Source organism: Armigeres subalbatus, chromosome 2 (assembly GCF_024139115.2).
Source record: "Armigeres subalbatus isolate Guangzhou_Male chromosome 2, GZ_Asu_2, whole genome shotgun sequence".
Taxonomy (NCBI): domain Eukaryota; kingdom Metazoa; phylum Arthropoda; class Insecta; order Diptera; family Culicidae; genus Armigeres; species Armigeres subalbatus.
Window position 1 is genome coordinate 459,825,557 of NC_085140.1, and position 16,157 is coordinate 459,841,713.

General features: G+C 40.3%; 1 protein-coding gene across 4 annotated transcripts in view; it reads right to left on the reverse strand.

Moving 5' to 3' along the window:
- The window catches only part of LOC134213852 (protein nubbin-like), a 346,695-nt gene that overhangs the window by 215,722 nt on the left and 114,816 nt on the right, over nucleotides 1-16,157 (reverse strand). Inside the window, exon 1 of one of the 4 annotated variants that reach the window (XM_062693270.1) lies at nucleotides 10,064-10,121. The exons of the other annotated variants lie outside the window; for them this stretch is intronic. Within the exon in view, the coding sequence (XP_062549254.1) occupies nucleotides 10,064-10,106 (43 nt within the window). The 5' untranslated portion in view covers nucleotides 10,107-10,121. Of the gene's footprint in view, nucleotides 1-10,063; nucleotides 10,122-16,157 lie in introns of those variants that run through there. 4 annotated transcript variants of the gene reach the window in all.

The following is a 16,157-nucleotide window of genomic DNA, read 5'->3' on the forward strand; positions in this document are numbered from 1 at the left end:
AATATCAGATCATCATGTTGTAAACTTTGTACAAAATTTGAAATTGAACAAAAATGTCAAAAAATTTCATGTTTCGCCTTATTTTACAAGGTTTGAATCAACAATATTTAAATCAAAAAGGCGAGGTGCACAGCGGGAAAGGTGGATCGATCAGGTGGAGGACGATTTGCGGACCCTTCGCAGACTGCGTTGTTGCCGACGTGCAGCCATGGTCCGAGCTGAATGGAGAAGACTTTTATGTATAGCACAGGCCCCTAAGGCCTTAGTCTGGTAGTAAATAAATCAATCGAATGCATTATTATTATGTCGAGATGGTCACCATTAGTCATATATCGAATAGTGATCATGATTTGTTAGATATATAATGTATCTATGGTGCAAAATCAATTTCTGTAACTTACTTCAATTCAATTGTTTTTTTCTTGCTGAGGTATCAGAAAGGCTTAGAAATAAGCAGAAACAAAAATTGAAGATGTTATAGAAAATTGAGGGAATTTTGAGTAGGATGTAAGAAATTGAGCTGGAGAATCAAATAAGCTCTACTAACACGTTTTAATATCTACAACTTGAAGCAAGTGAAAAATATTACTATTCTAAATGATGTCTTCACTCATGTAATAGGAACTTGGTCATATTTGAACATGATGCAATAGTGTCCGGTACTCGGTACTGAACCGTGAAAATTTTCACCAAAATAGATCGTCGAAAAACTAGTGCAAATGATCAAATCAACACCAAATTTTCAAAACGACTTAACTTTTTTTAAACAAAGATTCAAACGTCGATTTCTGATAGCACTCCCACGCAAACCAACATGTTTAACAGGTAGCGGAAGCTTTCGCCTACGCATTGATGGTGTTTCGTTTGCATATTAGTGCTATCAGATTCGTCAAATCGACGTTTGAATCTTTGTCTGCAAAAGCAGAGAAGTCGTTTTGAAAATTTGGTACTGAAATATAGTTTGTATGAATCATTAATGATCACATTCTGTGTATAAAGTATACAAGTAAACATAATCTGGATAATTAGAGAGTTTTTCGTTAAATGGCTTATGTGTTCGGCACTGGGGGACTTCCCCCTAAATGTGGAATAGGGCATGGTTTAGTTTTAATAATTTTTGTCAATTTCCAGAACGTCTTAGAACAGACTGTAAGAGCGTTGATCTCATTGAATAAAAATCACTATTTCTGAGGACCACCATTTTGGTCCTCATAATGCGATTTCAGTCAGCCTTCAAGGATGGCATACCAGTACGCTGGAACTGTCGTCGTTCGACGTTACGCAGATTAATGAAATCTTTGGTGAGTGTGTCAATGGTTAGGGCATTGCTTACTAGCCGAGCAACGGGAGGCCTCCTCAATGGCATGATGGTAGTTTTGTATGACTAGTACGGTCTGATCTACCGAGAAACCAACTTCTACCTCCACCAGATAAGGATGCGAGTGGAAAATATTGTTGTCCATGTTAGTAAGGAAAACATGAAGCATTCCATGGGCCCGGAGTGACTTAGCCACCACTCAGTTCTGGTCCCAAGATGTTGTGATGTTGTTGTCGACGACATCTTGCTGCAGAGAAGTGCCGTTTTAATTCCTTCTTTAATTCAATTAATTTGAATTACAGTAGAGCCATAGCCACGCCCTCTATTTCGGAGCTGATTCGATCAAGCCTAACGAAATAAAAATCGAAAAGAAGACAACTCTATAACCTCTGAAGCAGCGAAGTAAATGCTGAATGGGAAGAAGAAACCACATCGTCTTATGCCTTCTGCCGAGCAAAAGTCCACCAGTTCCGGTGAAGGACACTTCCGCACCATGCTTCCTGTTCACCCACGTCGACCCATTGGGGATGAGCCGATGGGTCCACCTTCCAATATCCGCATTGTACCACTCCTACTTCACCATAGAGGCCAGTCTCACCGCCTTCCTCACATTTCTGGTATCCCTCCTTTGGTAGCACTCGATATCCTCTGCTAGGGTTATGCAGACTGGAATCATCCCTGCGATAACGCAAACTGCCTCCGACGAAATAGGGTTTCTTACCCCATTCCCGGCCTAACATGCGTACGACTGAATTATTCAATTAATACTTATGACAGGAAGCAACTTTTCCTGAATTTTGTGGGCTGTATAATACTGCATTAGGGTTCACTTCTGCTTAAAAATAGCTATTCGTGCTAAATATCGTTCGAAAAAGCTTTTATTTGATTTCAGTCATAGCGATTTCCATTCCGGCATATCATAAAACCAGTTCCCGGCCAAAGCAAAATTTCACTCAATCTCTCAACATTCTTCTCTTATTTCTCTCAAACAAAAATATGCACGTTCCACGACAGCAAGATGCCAGATGGTATCATTCATAATCATTTTTATTTGGTTGAGAAGATATATTTACTCATCCAAATTTTTTCCAAATACTTAAAAACAATATTTTTTTCACCTTTTGAAATCGAGAAAGATATAAATAACATGATAGTGTCAACGTATTAGACAGTTTTCCTATTAACGGTGAAGGATCATTTTCATTCTCCTGGCCTTTTGGCAGCACGGTGCGGCTAGAAGTTTTTGGGCCGAGGTGATTTTTTGTTCGGTTTGAGAATACATTTTTGAATGTATTCTAATTATGTTTATATAAGTTCTAGTGATACGTTCTAGTGATTAGATTGAAGTGCGTGTGTTTAGCATTATGGTGTGGTGATTAAAAGCTTGAAGCAATGATTGTAACGAGCACTAGGACGATTTGCAGGTAGGTGTTTATTTTATGATACCGTTTTGTAAAAGTGGAAAGAATCTCTCCGGCTCAGTGATGTGGCATCGGAGAGCGAGATTTTGAAATCTACATTTTTATTTTCTACAATTGGATCAATTAGGAGTAAAAAAAGTGATTGAAAAATATTGAGTATTGTGAAAAATAAATGGGAGACTTTTTAAAAATTATCAATCATAACCCTACAGCTTCCAAACAGTATAAATCATTAGTTTTCTGTGCAGTGAGCCGGGAACCGGGTTCAAAGGCCCAAGTAGTAATTTACCCTAGTTCGGTACGCACTCGCGACTCGAATGGCCATTAGACGAAACACGCTATTCAGCTTCATCCGGTTACGTTTCGTCTTGAGCGCAGCTCCCCAGGCTAGAACTCCGTACCTTAGTATCGAGGATGATACAGTCGCAAGAAGACGCCTACTGCTGCCTTTCGGACCGCCGACATTCGGAATGATCCTGGCCAAGATGAATACACCAGTAGGTGTTCCAATCTGCCAAATTCACGATTCAGCCATCTTGGATTTTAGTATGGGAGAGCCAGCCGGTTTGTTGTCGTTTTGCACTGAAAATGAATTTTTCACCCCGCCTTCTTCTCTTCCACAAACTAAGCACATTGCAACACCTAGCTGTGTATTCATCTTGATCCTAGCTAACGCATTTTCACAGCAATAGTCCACGTGGGTATTGAAGTTCAACCGGTCATCAATCATCACACCTAGATGTCTCAGAGTCCGCACCGACGGAATGACGTGCCCTCCGATGTTAATCTGCATCCGCTGGATTACTTTGCAGTTGCTGACCAGCATCACTTCCGTTTTGTGATGAGCTAGCTGCATCTTGACTCCATTCATCCAGGTTTCTACTGCGTCGGTCGCTTCCGCCACCAGCATTTCCACCTCCTCCAGTGACTCACCGGCGATCGTTAGGACGACATCATCCGCGAAACCGTAAATCTTTACACCTTTGGGCAACCTCAGCATCAGAGCCCCGTTGTACATCACATTCCATAACGTCGGGCCTAGTATGGACCCTAGTGAAACGCCGGCCGTAACGCTGATCGATTTCTGCCCCGAGTTCATGTCGTAAACCAGAATCCGGTTCAGGAAGTAGCTCCTAAGGATCTTACACAGGAAGTCGGGGATTCGCATTCCTGCAGCGCTGAACCGTTTTGTCGCTCACTTCTTCTCACTTGACCCTCTCACGAGAAGAGCGTGTAGCTGGCACTGGCGATCTTATGAAAATGTGCGGCTTAAGCGCCACTCCAATAAAGGAGACCGCACACCAAGTTTGTTTGCCCGGATGAGACTCAATCAAGGCAAGTCCAAGTATAATCTTCAAAGAAGAAAGAAATCGATCCAGTGCGACTAAGAGAAAGCTATGTGTTATAATTATGTTCTATCCTAATCCTCTATCCTATTTTCGCAGATTGTTTCAAACGCTACAAGCGATGTTTTGCTTTCTTCTTCTGCTCCTTCTTCTTTTCCACGTTCTCCTTCTGCTTCTTTCTCTTCTCCCGCTGACTTTCCACGGTTTGCCGATCAACCGTTTATAACGCCTTCCTTCAGTACGCTAGCACAATCTTGCACGTTCCCCTGCTTCTTCGGGATTACCTGCTCTCCTGGAGCGACCCTGCTTCGCTTCTCCGTGCGAGTATTTCGGGGCTCATTGCTGTTTGCAGTGCCTCGACTGTTGTATGCTCCGCTGCATCTTTCAGTGCTTTTCATCTGCTTCCGCTCTTCTTTTGAGCGCGTTCTGTTCGTGCTCAGCAGATTTAACGGCGGACTTGATGCTCGTCACTAGAAGCTTGATCTTCGTGTGAACATTGCCCTAATAACATTTCAGTTTTATGTTGGTTTCATAACACTCTTGAAGAGTGAATTATGGTCTTCAAGAGCGTTATGAAACTTAAAATGTTACTTGGGTGTGCTTGTCCTTCACGAAGTCATAGAGCTCGTTGACTTGCTTCCACACCTCCATCAAGTTGTAACTCCTCCTGAGTAGCACTACTTACCGATTTTGGGGTGGACACCCTATTCCCGGATCCTAGCTCCTTTTGTCCTGCCTGGTTCTCAGCAGCCTTGGCCATACTGCTGGTACTCGCTACTGCTACCTGCGACATCACTGGAGATCGCTGCAGCTTCCCACTCTTTGCGAAAACATTCGCCCCGCCTGCTCCTTCGTGTGTCTGTGTGTGTTAGTGTGTGTGTGTTCTTTTTCATCGAGTTTTGACACTTCCTAGCTAGAATGCTGAAAACCTTCACCTATTTCCTGCGGTACGCTTATGGGAAATTAGGTTCTGTGGATCACGTTTACCAGTTTTCCTGGAGTGCAGGTTTGGAGAGAAAAAAAATCTTGAAATAAACTCTGGGGAACATACCATAACCTTACATGATACAATCTGTTTTCTTTCGAGTGGTATTATATGTCCACTACCCATTAAACCCCTTACATTCTTTAACAGAAATTCCTCCTCCCGGGACTACCTTTAAGGGGGAGACTGAATGTGCTTCTAGCACCTCTTCTTGCACCGCGGCAAGGGTTGCTAGTCGGTTGGTCCTGCTTTCTTCGCAGCTCCGAAAGTATTTGTGTTCCGATTCTCAAAATAACTCTGCAAAATCCTGATCAAGTAGCCAGGAACATGCATCGAACCAGCCAATGGCACATTTTAATACAGTTCTGAATTGGAACCTTACAGATACTGTATAATAATTTGGCATATACAGTTTCGGAACATTTTAATACAATTGTTGTATTAAAAAGACAGGAACACCGTCTTTGACCAGAGGTCGTACAGACCTAGACAACAGGTAGAACACATGACACCCAGTGGACCGGTGGAGAATTTTTCGATCACGAAAAGTTTTTTATTTACCGGGGTGGGAATCGAACCCACACTCCATAGCCCTTGCGTCTAAACGATTGACGTCGCTAACCGCACAGCCACGAAGCCCACAAACCTCACAGATTTGTATTATTTCAATACAATATCTGTATTAAAATCGTGCAGAATTGTATATGCCAAGATTTTATACAATAATTGTCAGGTTTTGGATGTGCATGTTATGCAGTGCTGCGGTTGTAGCTCCCCAACTGGCACTAAAAAAAGGATTTTTACATTAATTGTTACCACAGCGCAATACCGATTCTATCTCCTCTTCTGTTTAGACGCCTTCTCCGCACTTTCAACGACTGTGCGAATTGCGTTTGATATCCCTTTCCGGAATTCGAATTGCCTCTTGGACAACCCACTTTTGCTTTCTGTACATTTCGAAAGCCTGTTAAGTATGATAAGGACCCAGGAGTTTCTCAAGAGTATCCAAGTAAGATGTTGGAACTCCAGGCGGTTTTCCTGACTTTGACGACAGCACTAACTTTTGTATCTTCCATATGTCAGGGATGCGGCCATTTCTGAATAACCATTCTGGACATGTCCGGGAACGCCAGGATCGCTGTTCCCAAGACCACGTTAGGGGTTCCTTCTGTACCAGGAGCTTTATTCACTTTTGAACCTTTCGCTATTACATGGAGCTGTCGGATTATGCTTCGGAAAAAGGTCCTCTACAATCATTCTCAGCTTGATTGGGAACATTTCTAGTGGTGCCATAGAACCTCATGTTTGCCATAACGATGCAATGAGCTGTTGTATCAGTTGTAGCAGTTCAACTTGCTCAACCTTATTTCGTTTTTGAAAGCGGCCCGGGCCTCTCGAAGCGCCACCATAAGCTCATCTCTGATAGCTTCGGTACCTGCTCTCTTGACGCGTCTTCTGGCTCTGTTAGCTGACCTGCATCCATATCCGCCCAAGTAACATTTTAAGTTTTATACCGCCTTTGAAGACCATAATTTACTCTACAAGCATGTTATAAAACCAGCATAAAACCAAAATGTTACTAAGGTGGGGCATTATTTTCAGCACGAAGTGCCTCAACTAGAGGTCTTCATCGAGAGATTTTATCTTCCACATACGCTCGCAGGCTTGCGACCTATGTATTGCCTTAGGCCTCCTTTGGCAAACACTATACTGGATGGCCTGATGGTCGCTATGGGTATAATCTTTACTGACCCTCCAAAAAGGATGTTATCGATCATTTAGTATTTTGTCAGTAACTCATTCCAGAAGCTGTATTTCAAAATATGGTGTAAGGTGGACTTCTAGTGCGAAAGTTTTTCTACAACTCTGCCTAATGGTTCGTTGTTAGAATTCAACTAATTACGGAGTTATAGCGTTAGTAACAGTAACTTAAACTAAATTATTGGAATTTTGTTATCATTTAGTCTAAGTTACTGAAACTTTAGCTATAACTCTGTTACTATTAGAATTCGAACAACGAACCATTAGGCAGAGTTGTAGAAAAACCTTCGCACTAGAAGTCCAACATACAATACTTTTTGAAATTCAGCTTCTAGTATGAGTTATGGACAAACGACCTACGACCGATCAGCTTATCGGTAAGCACCTCGGCGGGGCTCCCGGTATGTTGAGCTATTGACCGAAGCATCTTTTTTCAGCTCGAATAGCATCTCACGTTTCTGATTGTTCCTTGTTCTCACAATTTCTCCAAACTCCTTCAGGTCAGGGTCCTCACGTACTTTTCTTAGCAAAGCAGCGTACGTTTTATCACTTGCTTCGACAATTAGCGCATCACCATTTTATTCTCTTCTTTCCCTCTGTTTTTTCTACCTCTCTCTCTGACTAACGACGGTACGCCATTCCAAAATATTTCCTTCTTCCCCCGCTTTTCAAATCTTTCCTGAATATATTTCTGCTTTTTCGGAACATTATTTTGGTACATTATTGGCTCACAAACTTTATGCTTAGCAAAACCTAGCTTAGAAATATCGATCACATCTAATAAACGCTTAACAAATATGAAATATACGTATTAAAACAATAGATTAGCATCTCACGTTCGTACTGCTCGCTCATTCTCAGGACCTCATAGAGTATACGCATCATAACTACGCTTTTATTGGTAATATTCTAGTTTCGAATGCCACCGTGGCCACACCATTTTATGTTAGTTTGACGATTATAATTCTTGCGAAAAAATACTGAGTCATGAACCGATAAAAAAGAAATTCATCTAAGAGGCACGATTTTTTTTGCGTTTGTTTAGTTCAAAAGCTTCATAAAGAGGGGCTTTCAAATCTTAAAAATATTAAAAAGTACTATTTTTTTAAAACACTTAATTATGCTGGAAAGTTGTATGTATGCCAACCTTGTATAGCGCTTTCGTGGCTCGGTTCGATGTACCATTTTCTTAAGGTTTTCTGACAAGTAAACCATATTCATATGACACGATAACACCTCTAATGTTCTTCAAATTAAACAAAACACAATTGTAAAACATGATTTTGCTTAATTTGTGTCGTCCTTTGCATCAGTTGTCGCACTAGTTGTCCCATTATGGTCAATCCTATACGAAAACAATGGGATTTGCTATAATAGGAACCAAAATTAAGAATAGTGCCACAACTGGTACATGCGTTCCTATTATTGATTACGCAATTTTGGGGAATATCACGATAATGCGGATTTTACATTTCTTCTAGTGAGCAAGAAGGAAAATCTTTCGCTTGACATATCATCACGACCAACATGCCTTTTTTATATTATTAAAAAAAAGTTCTTAACTATGGCGACAGGTACACCCGACCCACCCTTTATGAAAAGTTGTGTAATGTTTTTCTTAGCTTCCGTGCACACACATTCACACACATGCAGACAGATCGTTGGGCTGAGTCGATTGGTATATAACACTATGGGTCTCCAAGGCTTCTATAAAAAATCCGTTTTCGGAGTGAAATGACAACAAACGAAAAAGAAGGATATTCGACATGTTTAAAGTTTCTTGATAACTAAAACAGTAGTTAAATAAGCCACTTGAATACTTGTAGGAACTATGTTTTTCATGAAGAAATTATACGAAATGGACTTGCAGAAAGCAAACTTCCAAGTAATCGTAAAAATCTTTTTATATTGTTAATCAACGAGTATTTAACATTTAATTAAAGCGTATCATGTTTTCCTGTCACTTTTCTCGCTGTCGCGCATAGCTACCGAGGCGCATCTTCCCTCCTTGATGGGGTGTTATCTCATTCGTTAATTCCGGTGCATGAATTTCCGACTGTCGATTAACCTCGTGCGCAGTGGATTTGGCGGTGGTTTTTACGATTAAGCTATTAAAAGGCACTGCATTGTCCGGAAGGCCGGACGGGTTCACCGCTCACACGTTTTAGTTTTATATCATTTTAATAATTTTTTTATTCAAATAATTTGCTGCTATGTTAATTGCCGAAAGCTTTTACGAGTCTTCGCTCCTCTTTTTAATGTGGAGTGGGTGCTGGAATAATTTCTGTCAGGTCAGGTCATAGGTACTGATCGCAAGTATTTGAAAATTTAACGATCGGGATGTAAAAGGAAAATGTGTTTGATCATAAAAGTTGCCTAACATTAACATGGAATTATATCTAGCGAACTCAGTAGAGGTGTCGATACACGATTAATTTACGTTCCCTATCAGATTTCTAAATTAGAACGACAAAATTCCGTTACGTTTATGTATACGAATAATAAACAGAATGAAACACAAAATTCATAAAGCTTCCATTGTCGAGTTTCCCGCGCAGTTTTTGAAAAAAAAGGTCGCACACAAAAAACATCAACCCTACCGAAAAAAATCAAAAGTTTGAGAACTGAGTGCTGAAAAAACGCATAAAGAGGGGTTGATGCTAACGATGAAGATATTTACCTACCCTCATAGGGAAAAAATTAGGCGCATTTTCAAAATGCAGTACTGCAGCGCGCTTGCTGGGGGAAGCGCAGATACAATTTCGAAAAATGAGACAAAATCGGAAAAAGAAAGGATAATGCTAGGGGTTGGGATTTTGTCACAAAATCTTGGGAATTTCAGTTAGGACGCCACATTTTGGCGGCAAATTCCTGCTCAAGTTTTTGATAAACGATTATTCATTTTCCTAATAAACCAACTCTCAGATCCAAATGAAACCGCTTGTCGTTTTTTTTCTAACTAAGTGTTGACTTCCCATCGTTTACCATTAGGCTCGTCAAATGAGAAATGTTTCCTGACAAGCGTGTAGGCCTACGAGATTTACATTTGACGATAAATAATGGCAGTACGCATCTGACAACGTGTAATTACATTTTTCGCACCCTGAAAACCGTTTAGCAGTGTATTAAACAGCACTGATTAAGCGGTCTACGTCGTGATTGTAATGGAGCTGTTGTAATGAAGACCCGCGTTAACTTCTCCCCGACACTATTTTTTTCGTTCAGCACTCACCTCGACTGCATTCATTGGAATGACGGTGGCGGCCCGGTGGCATCCGAACATGTATTACTTTTAGCTGCCGTTGTTCGTTATTAATCGAGCCTCCCGCACTCACTTACAATTAATTGTTCATCCGCATAGACACCTCGGCATGTTTTGCTTCAAGTCTGAATCCACGCGTGCGTTTGCCGCCCACTTCTTGCTATTGTAATTTCTTTTTCACAGGTGGAGTCAGGACTGTAAATCGAGGTGTTATCTCACTCGGATCACTGCCGTAATCTGAAAAAGTGATGTAAACGCCAATTTTCAAAAAGGGTGTTAACGAATAGTTCTCATTGAGCTCTTTAACAGAAAAACGGAAAACTTGTAGGTTGTATATTGGCGTAAACGTCACTTATGCAGTTTACGACAGATCAGTTATTTTATATTATTTCCAAAATTTAATCGATATTATCTAGCCAAATATTAATTAGTTACGTGCCCCACCTTGTGACTGCCAATGTTCCCTTTTTTGAGAAGGCTTACTGCAAGGGAATCAATCAGACACCAGGCTACTTTGATTCTTCAGGCCATGCGTCTTTGATTGCTCGTAGCCTACTCACAGCCGTATCATAGCCACACGATCCGTGTTTTAGCATTCAGAAGCGAAGCAGAAACAAATGTTTTTCATTTTGATTCACTTTTAATTCGATTACACAATCGCAAAAAAAGTAATATAATATCATAAAATCACTCGCATAGGAATGCGTGTTAACAGCAACCGCATGAGGCAGCTTAGCGTTATGACCAGTCGGTCAGACTGACTCAATCGTCAGGGACAGCCCGGGCCTATCATTTTAATCGAAAGTTTATGTATTTTTCATCAATGTTCGAAATTTGCACGCAGCCGTTGTTTACAGTTGCCTATATGGCACCGCGGACGCACAACAATTTATATCATTATTTTTAAATGAGATTAAAATTAATATTGCCGCCGACACAAATGCTGTAAAAGATACAGTTTCCATGGCAGCCGTTAATGGGATGAGAGAGTAGTGTTAGTTACGTGATCGTTTCTTGGGCAGAAACCGTCGCGCATCGTTAGCCAGAGTCGCAGTTAGTGACCACAACTCTGCCGCACCACTTATCAGCTCATTTACCCTAAACTTTATTGTTTAAGCCGTTTTCCACCAGTCTCGTAGGGTCGGCATCAGTTTCAGTAATGCAATGGAAAGGAAATAAATCAACAGGGTCACTGTTTTCATCACTTTCGCCGAAGGCAATCTTACATTTTTCTCTTGACAGAATCTGTAAATTTCTTATCAGCTTCAGATAAATTCAACGAAAAAGAAACAAAATTAGTATATCTTTCAAACTAAACTGTTCCTTTCAATTTATTCTGATATTTTTTTTCCGTTGAGAAACGTGTAAACCATTCGATATGAATATTCGTGCATCATACGTCTAATGTTGTTTGCTTTTCACCGGGTAAGATAGAGCCTGTTGCGTTTCATGTTCCAGTATCGCGTTATAAATTTAGACGGTTCCGGGTCTCGGCATCATTTCTTCTTCGACCCTTCGCCCGACCTTAGAAGGGGCACCTTGGGCATATGCAGAACAGTGGCTGGAATAATGACTAAATTATTCAGACGAGAATGGGTTTTGGCAGGTGTGCACGTGATAACTTACAGCGTTGGTGTGGACCACTGGTGCGATGAGGGCTCCCTCTGAACAAACAGTTTAATTTCTCAATTTAGTGGATGAGCTCATTTGAATTTGTTAGACGCACAGCTGCTTCGATGGAAATGGGAAAACACTCTAAATGAAAGTAGAAACAAATATTTTAAAATGTTAGCTTGTGAGTTGGCATATCCTATCACAAAGTTTGTGCAAATATTCATGCGACATATGCAAGGTTTTTGAGAAGGGCCTAAGTGTTTCTCCTAACAATTTATTTGAAAAATCGTAACTCCTAAACTATTCCAGATAGAGAAAAACTTGCTATGGCAAAGTGGTAATATTATAATATTAGGGTTGTTAATGATCAGGAATTAATAAGAAAAATAGCAGCTTGTTTTTTCAAAATCACCGAGGTTTAAGTTTTGATCGTTTTCTAAGCTAAGGCATTTACTTACCATGTTGATGTTTTATTACTTGAATAGACCCCTATTTGGCTCTAACATCTATTTACATTCTTATGAGCTGTTTATGGCAAATTTTTGAACGTCCCCTACATACATAAAAGTGCGTCACACGATCAATTGAAAGATCTTCACCCTGGGATATTGTCAGGTGATAGTCAGTTGCTAGAAATTCATGAGGAAATAATCCTAAATCACAATTTTGATAAGAAAATTATTTTGAGCTTTTTAGTGGAATGTTTTCACCTGTCATAAGACGAGTTTAAACAATCCCATTGAATTCCACCACTTAATTGTATCCTGACAGATACGTATTTCGACCTCAACAGTAAGGCCGTCTTCATTGTCTCGTACTTGACTCGACTCGACTTAAGTGGTGGAATTCAATGGGATTGTTTAAACTCGTCTTATGACAGGTGCTAAATCACAAGGTGGACAGATTGCGGTGCTGTTTGGATTTCAGTACTTCACGGCATTCATTCATAGGATAGTAAAGAAATTCAACAGTCATACTTACATTTGCATTCAATTTTTGATCTGAAGAAATTAGCCTTCTCTAACGCGCGTGTGTGTAATCCTCTACCCCTCACCCAGCTGGGGGCGTTGGTCAAGTAGTACTACGAATAATTTGATCATATCTTATGCTCCGTAATGATGCCCTTATTATTACGAAGAATAATACTACAAAAAGGATTTACTTCTGAAGCAAGAAAGGTTACTTCAGAATGTGCAGGGAATGGGATGTACTAGTTGTTCATAATAGGTACAGCAAAACTTCACAAGGACGCCCTTATTTGTACTAACTACTCGGGGAATAGAAGGTCGAGAAGAGCCACCGTTGCTATCTAACGCGTGAACCGAATACCTGGGACTCCCACAATATCCGCGGCAATAGAAGCAAACGTATTTAGCATTCAATTTTTATTATTATTATTGTCTTTATTTTAGAGGCTTTCAGCCCTAGGCTGGCTCAAGCATTCAATTTTTAAATTTATAAGTTAATTGAAGAAAGAAAGGAAATTGGAACGTGCTCACGTGGGACAACTTCATTTCAATGCGCTGCTAATCCCCGTTTGCTTCATTCGAAGCTGTGGCCGATTTGGCAGCTACAAGGTTTTTGTCGGGCTCGTAGCTGTGAAAGTTCTGGTAGCAGTTAGTGTCCAGGCTGCTGCAGTGCATGCCGCAAATAAAATGATTGAGGTCCGTACACATTACAGTGATATGCTAAGGGTCATTAAAGAGAATGTAGGTTGATTATAAGAATATTATTACAGGCCGGACTCGATTATCCGGAGTGTTGAAAAAAATATTACTCCGGATAATCGAGCCATTATTTGTTGTCGCTGAAAATTTTACTTTTGCTCCAATAATTTTTATCTAGTTATATAAAATCTGATAAAATATCCCGTTGGTCCGTTCATGGGTTCTGACTACCGTTAGAGGTCAGCGCCGTTCCGAAAATCGTCGGCGGCGGCGTTAGTCATAAATTTGGTCGGCGAAGGCTTGGCGATTAAATAATAACGTTCGTAACGTAAAGTTTTTTTTTTCAGGATATTTTTAAGACATTAATGGGAGAATCTTTTTATTTCGCCGGAAAAATCTAATGAACTGCCCCAGGATTCTTCCAAGTTTTTCGAATTTTCAAAACATCATGTTCTGAAGTTTTCGCCGGAATTTCTTTGAAATTTTCACGGGAAATTGTTTAGAAGTTTGCCTATGCCTATGCATGCTTCGAATTTTTTTTTCTCGTCGAGAATTTTTCGGAGTTTCCACTAAACAGAATTTCCTTGTGAAAACTGTCTACAACGGAATTTCAACTGGATGTTTTTCGGAATTTCTTTGGATTTCTACGTGAAATTTTTATGTTACCCATTAGTAATTCTTCGGAAATTCTACGAGAAAATTTTCAAAACACGAAGGGTCGTTTGGTTGAAAATCATTACGGTAAGCCGAAAGCTATCTAAACGAATTCCATTTGTTCAATAAGGTTATTATGTGGAAAACGGTTTGACTGTACGACTAGTCATTTGGCTGAAAAAGCCATATTCTCTAACAGGTCATTCTCTAATAGGACCCGTTCGGCCAAACGCCTTTTTTGAACAAATGAGCTGTCGGAGTAAACGTCTTTTTCGGCCAAATTATCAGTTCGGCCGTATCATCACCCCAAATGACATTTTAGGCCAAACCGTTTTCGACCTTATGTCACCTCGTCCGCCCAAGCAGCATTTTCGGTCAAATGTTTTTTTTTCGGCAGCTCGGGCAACCAACACTTTCGGTCATATGTTCATTTCGGCCAAATGGCCCTTTTATGCCAAACGATCATCTAGGCCTTTTTGGCTAAATGACCTATTTGTTTATACGACTTTTCAGCCAAATGATTTGTTCGGCCGAACGACATTATCGGCCATATATCTATTTCGGTCAAATGCCAGTCGAGTTTCAGATGAATGACATATTCGGCCAAACAACAAACGGGCTTCCCCGTAAAGACATTTGATTTCAACGTAAAATTCTGTGGTTTTCAACTGTAAATTCTTGGAATCTTCCGCAGGTAATTCTTTGAGATTCCCAAAGGAAATTCTTTATAATTTACCCGGAAAATTTCTGGAATTTGCACCTGGTGGGCTTCGTGGCCGTGTAGTTAGTGGCGTCAGTCGTCTAAGCGTATTTACTATCAATGGAGTGTGAGTACGATTCCCGCCCTAGTAAGGAGAAAACACTTCGTGAAGCGGAAAACGCTCCGCTGGTTAACTGGGTGCTGTGCGAATGTTCTGTTCGTTGTCTATACTAAGTGTTGAGTATTCAGTCTGTGCGACCTCTGGTCAAAGGCGGTGATCCCGTCTTCCTTTCTTTTAGATTCTACAAAAAGATCTATTAAATTTTTAAGGAAATTTACTCAGAATTTCAACGGTAGTATTTTCGAGATATCGAAGAAAATTCTTCAGAATTTCCAATGAAAGTTCTTAGTTTTACGAAAAGCTTTTTCAATTTTTCAAAGAAAAAATTTATGGAATTCTCAAGAAAAATAGCTTTTTTGACAAGAAATTCTCTGGAGTTTCAACGGGATTGCCATAAACTGTCGGCGGCGACGGCGCACACCACTAACCACCGATTAGTCTTCCGTCCTCATCCTCTGGAGGATTCCAAAAAATGAAAACTTCTAAATTTTATTAAGATTTTTTAGATGCACTTGATGTTGTGACTTTTACATGTCGTGGCCTTCCGAAAATTCCGAAACATCTATGAAATAAAACAAAAAATAATGTCTGAAACTTGATTATGCATATGTATTGCCATTTCCAGCTCTCGATGGATTTTTGGGAAAATCATAGATCGCACTTTGAGCAGTGATTGCAAATATTTTACAATATCTATTATTATTCCAAGCTTCATCTAAATGCATGAAACTTGGAAATAAACGTCTGTTGAACCACTATTGCAATTATTGTAATATGCTTCCGCAAAGAATTCAAATTATAACTAACTTGAAAGTAGCGAAAAAAATTAACTTTCACTACAAATCATTATTATTTTTCTAGAGTTTGATCAAACAAATGTACTGACAACCCTGTCGAGTCCACGTGTTTATTTGAAAACATAAACAACTTTCGTTGGCGCCAACCCGTTTCACCTGATTCATCAGCCCGCCAACCGGGAGAACAAAGGATTTTGACATCTCGCACTTCTGACTATCTCGCACTTCTGAAGTGCGGAGTCCAACGAGGTGGGAAGTGCGCAATACAACATGTGATAGATTTAGTTCGGAAAAGGTATTGGAGGGTAACCGCCCCTTCGGTGGGGTTTGATCCCACGACCCCAGTTCGCATGACAGGTGCTTTCCCTACTAAGCTACGAAGGACCTCCGTCGTCCACCGCAGCTTAGCGGGTACAGATGAAACCAAATTCCCAGCACCGGGCCCGGGAGAGTAGTTTTCGAAATTTCTTCTTACATGAAAAAATTGCTTCTTACAAATCATTTATTATAT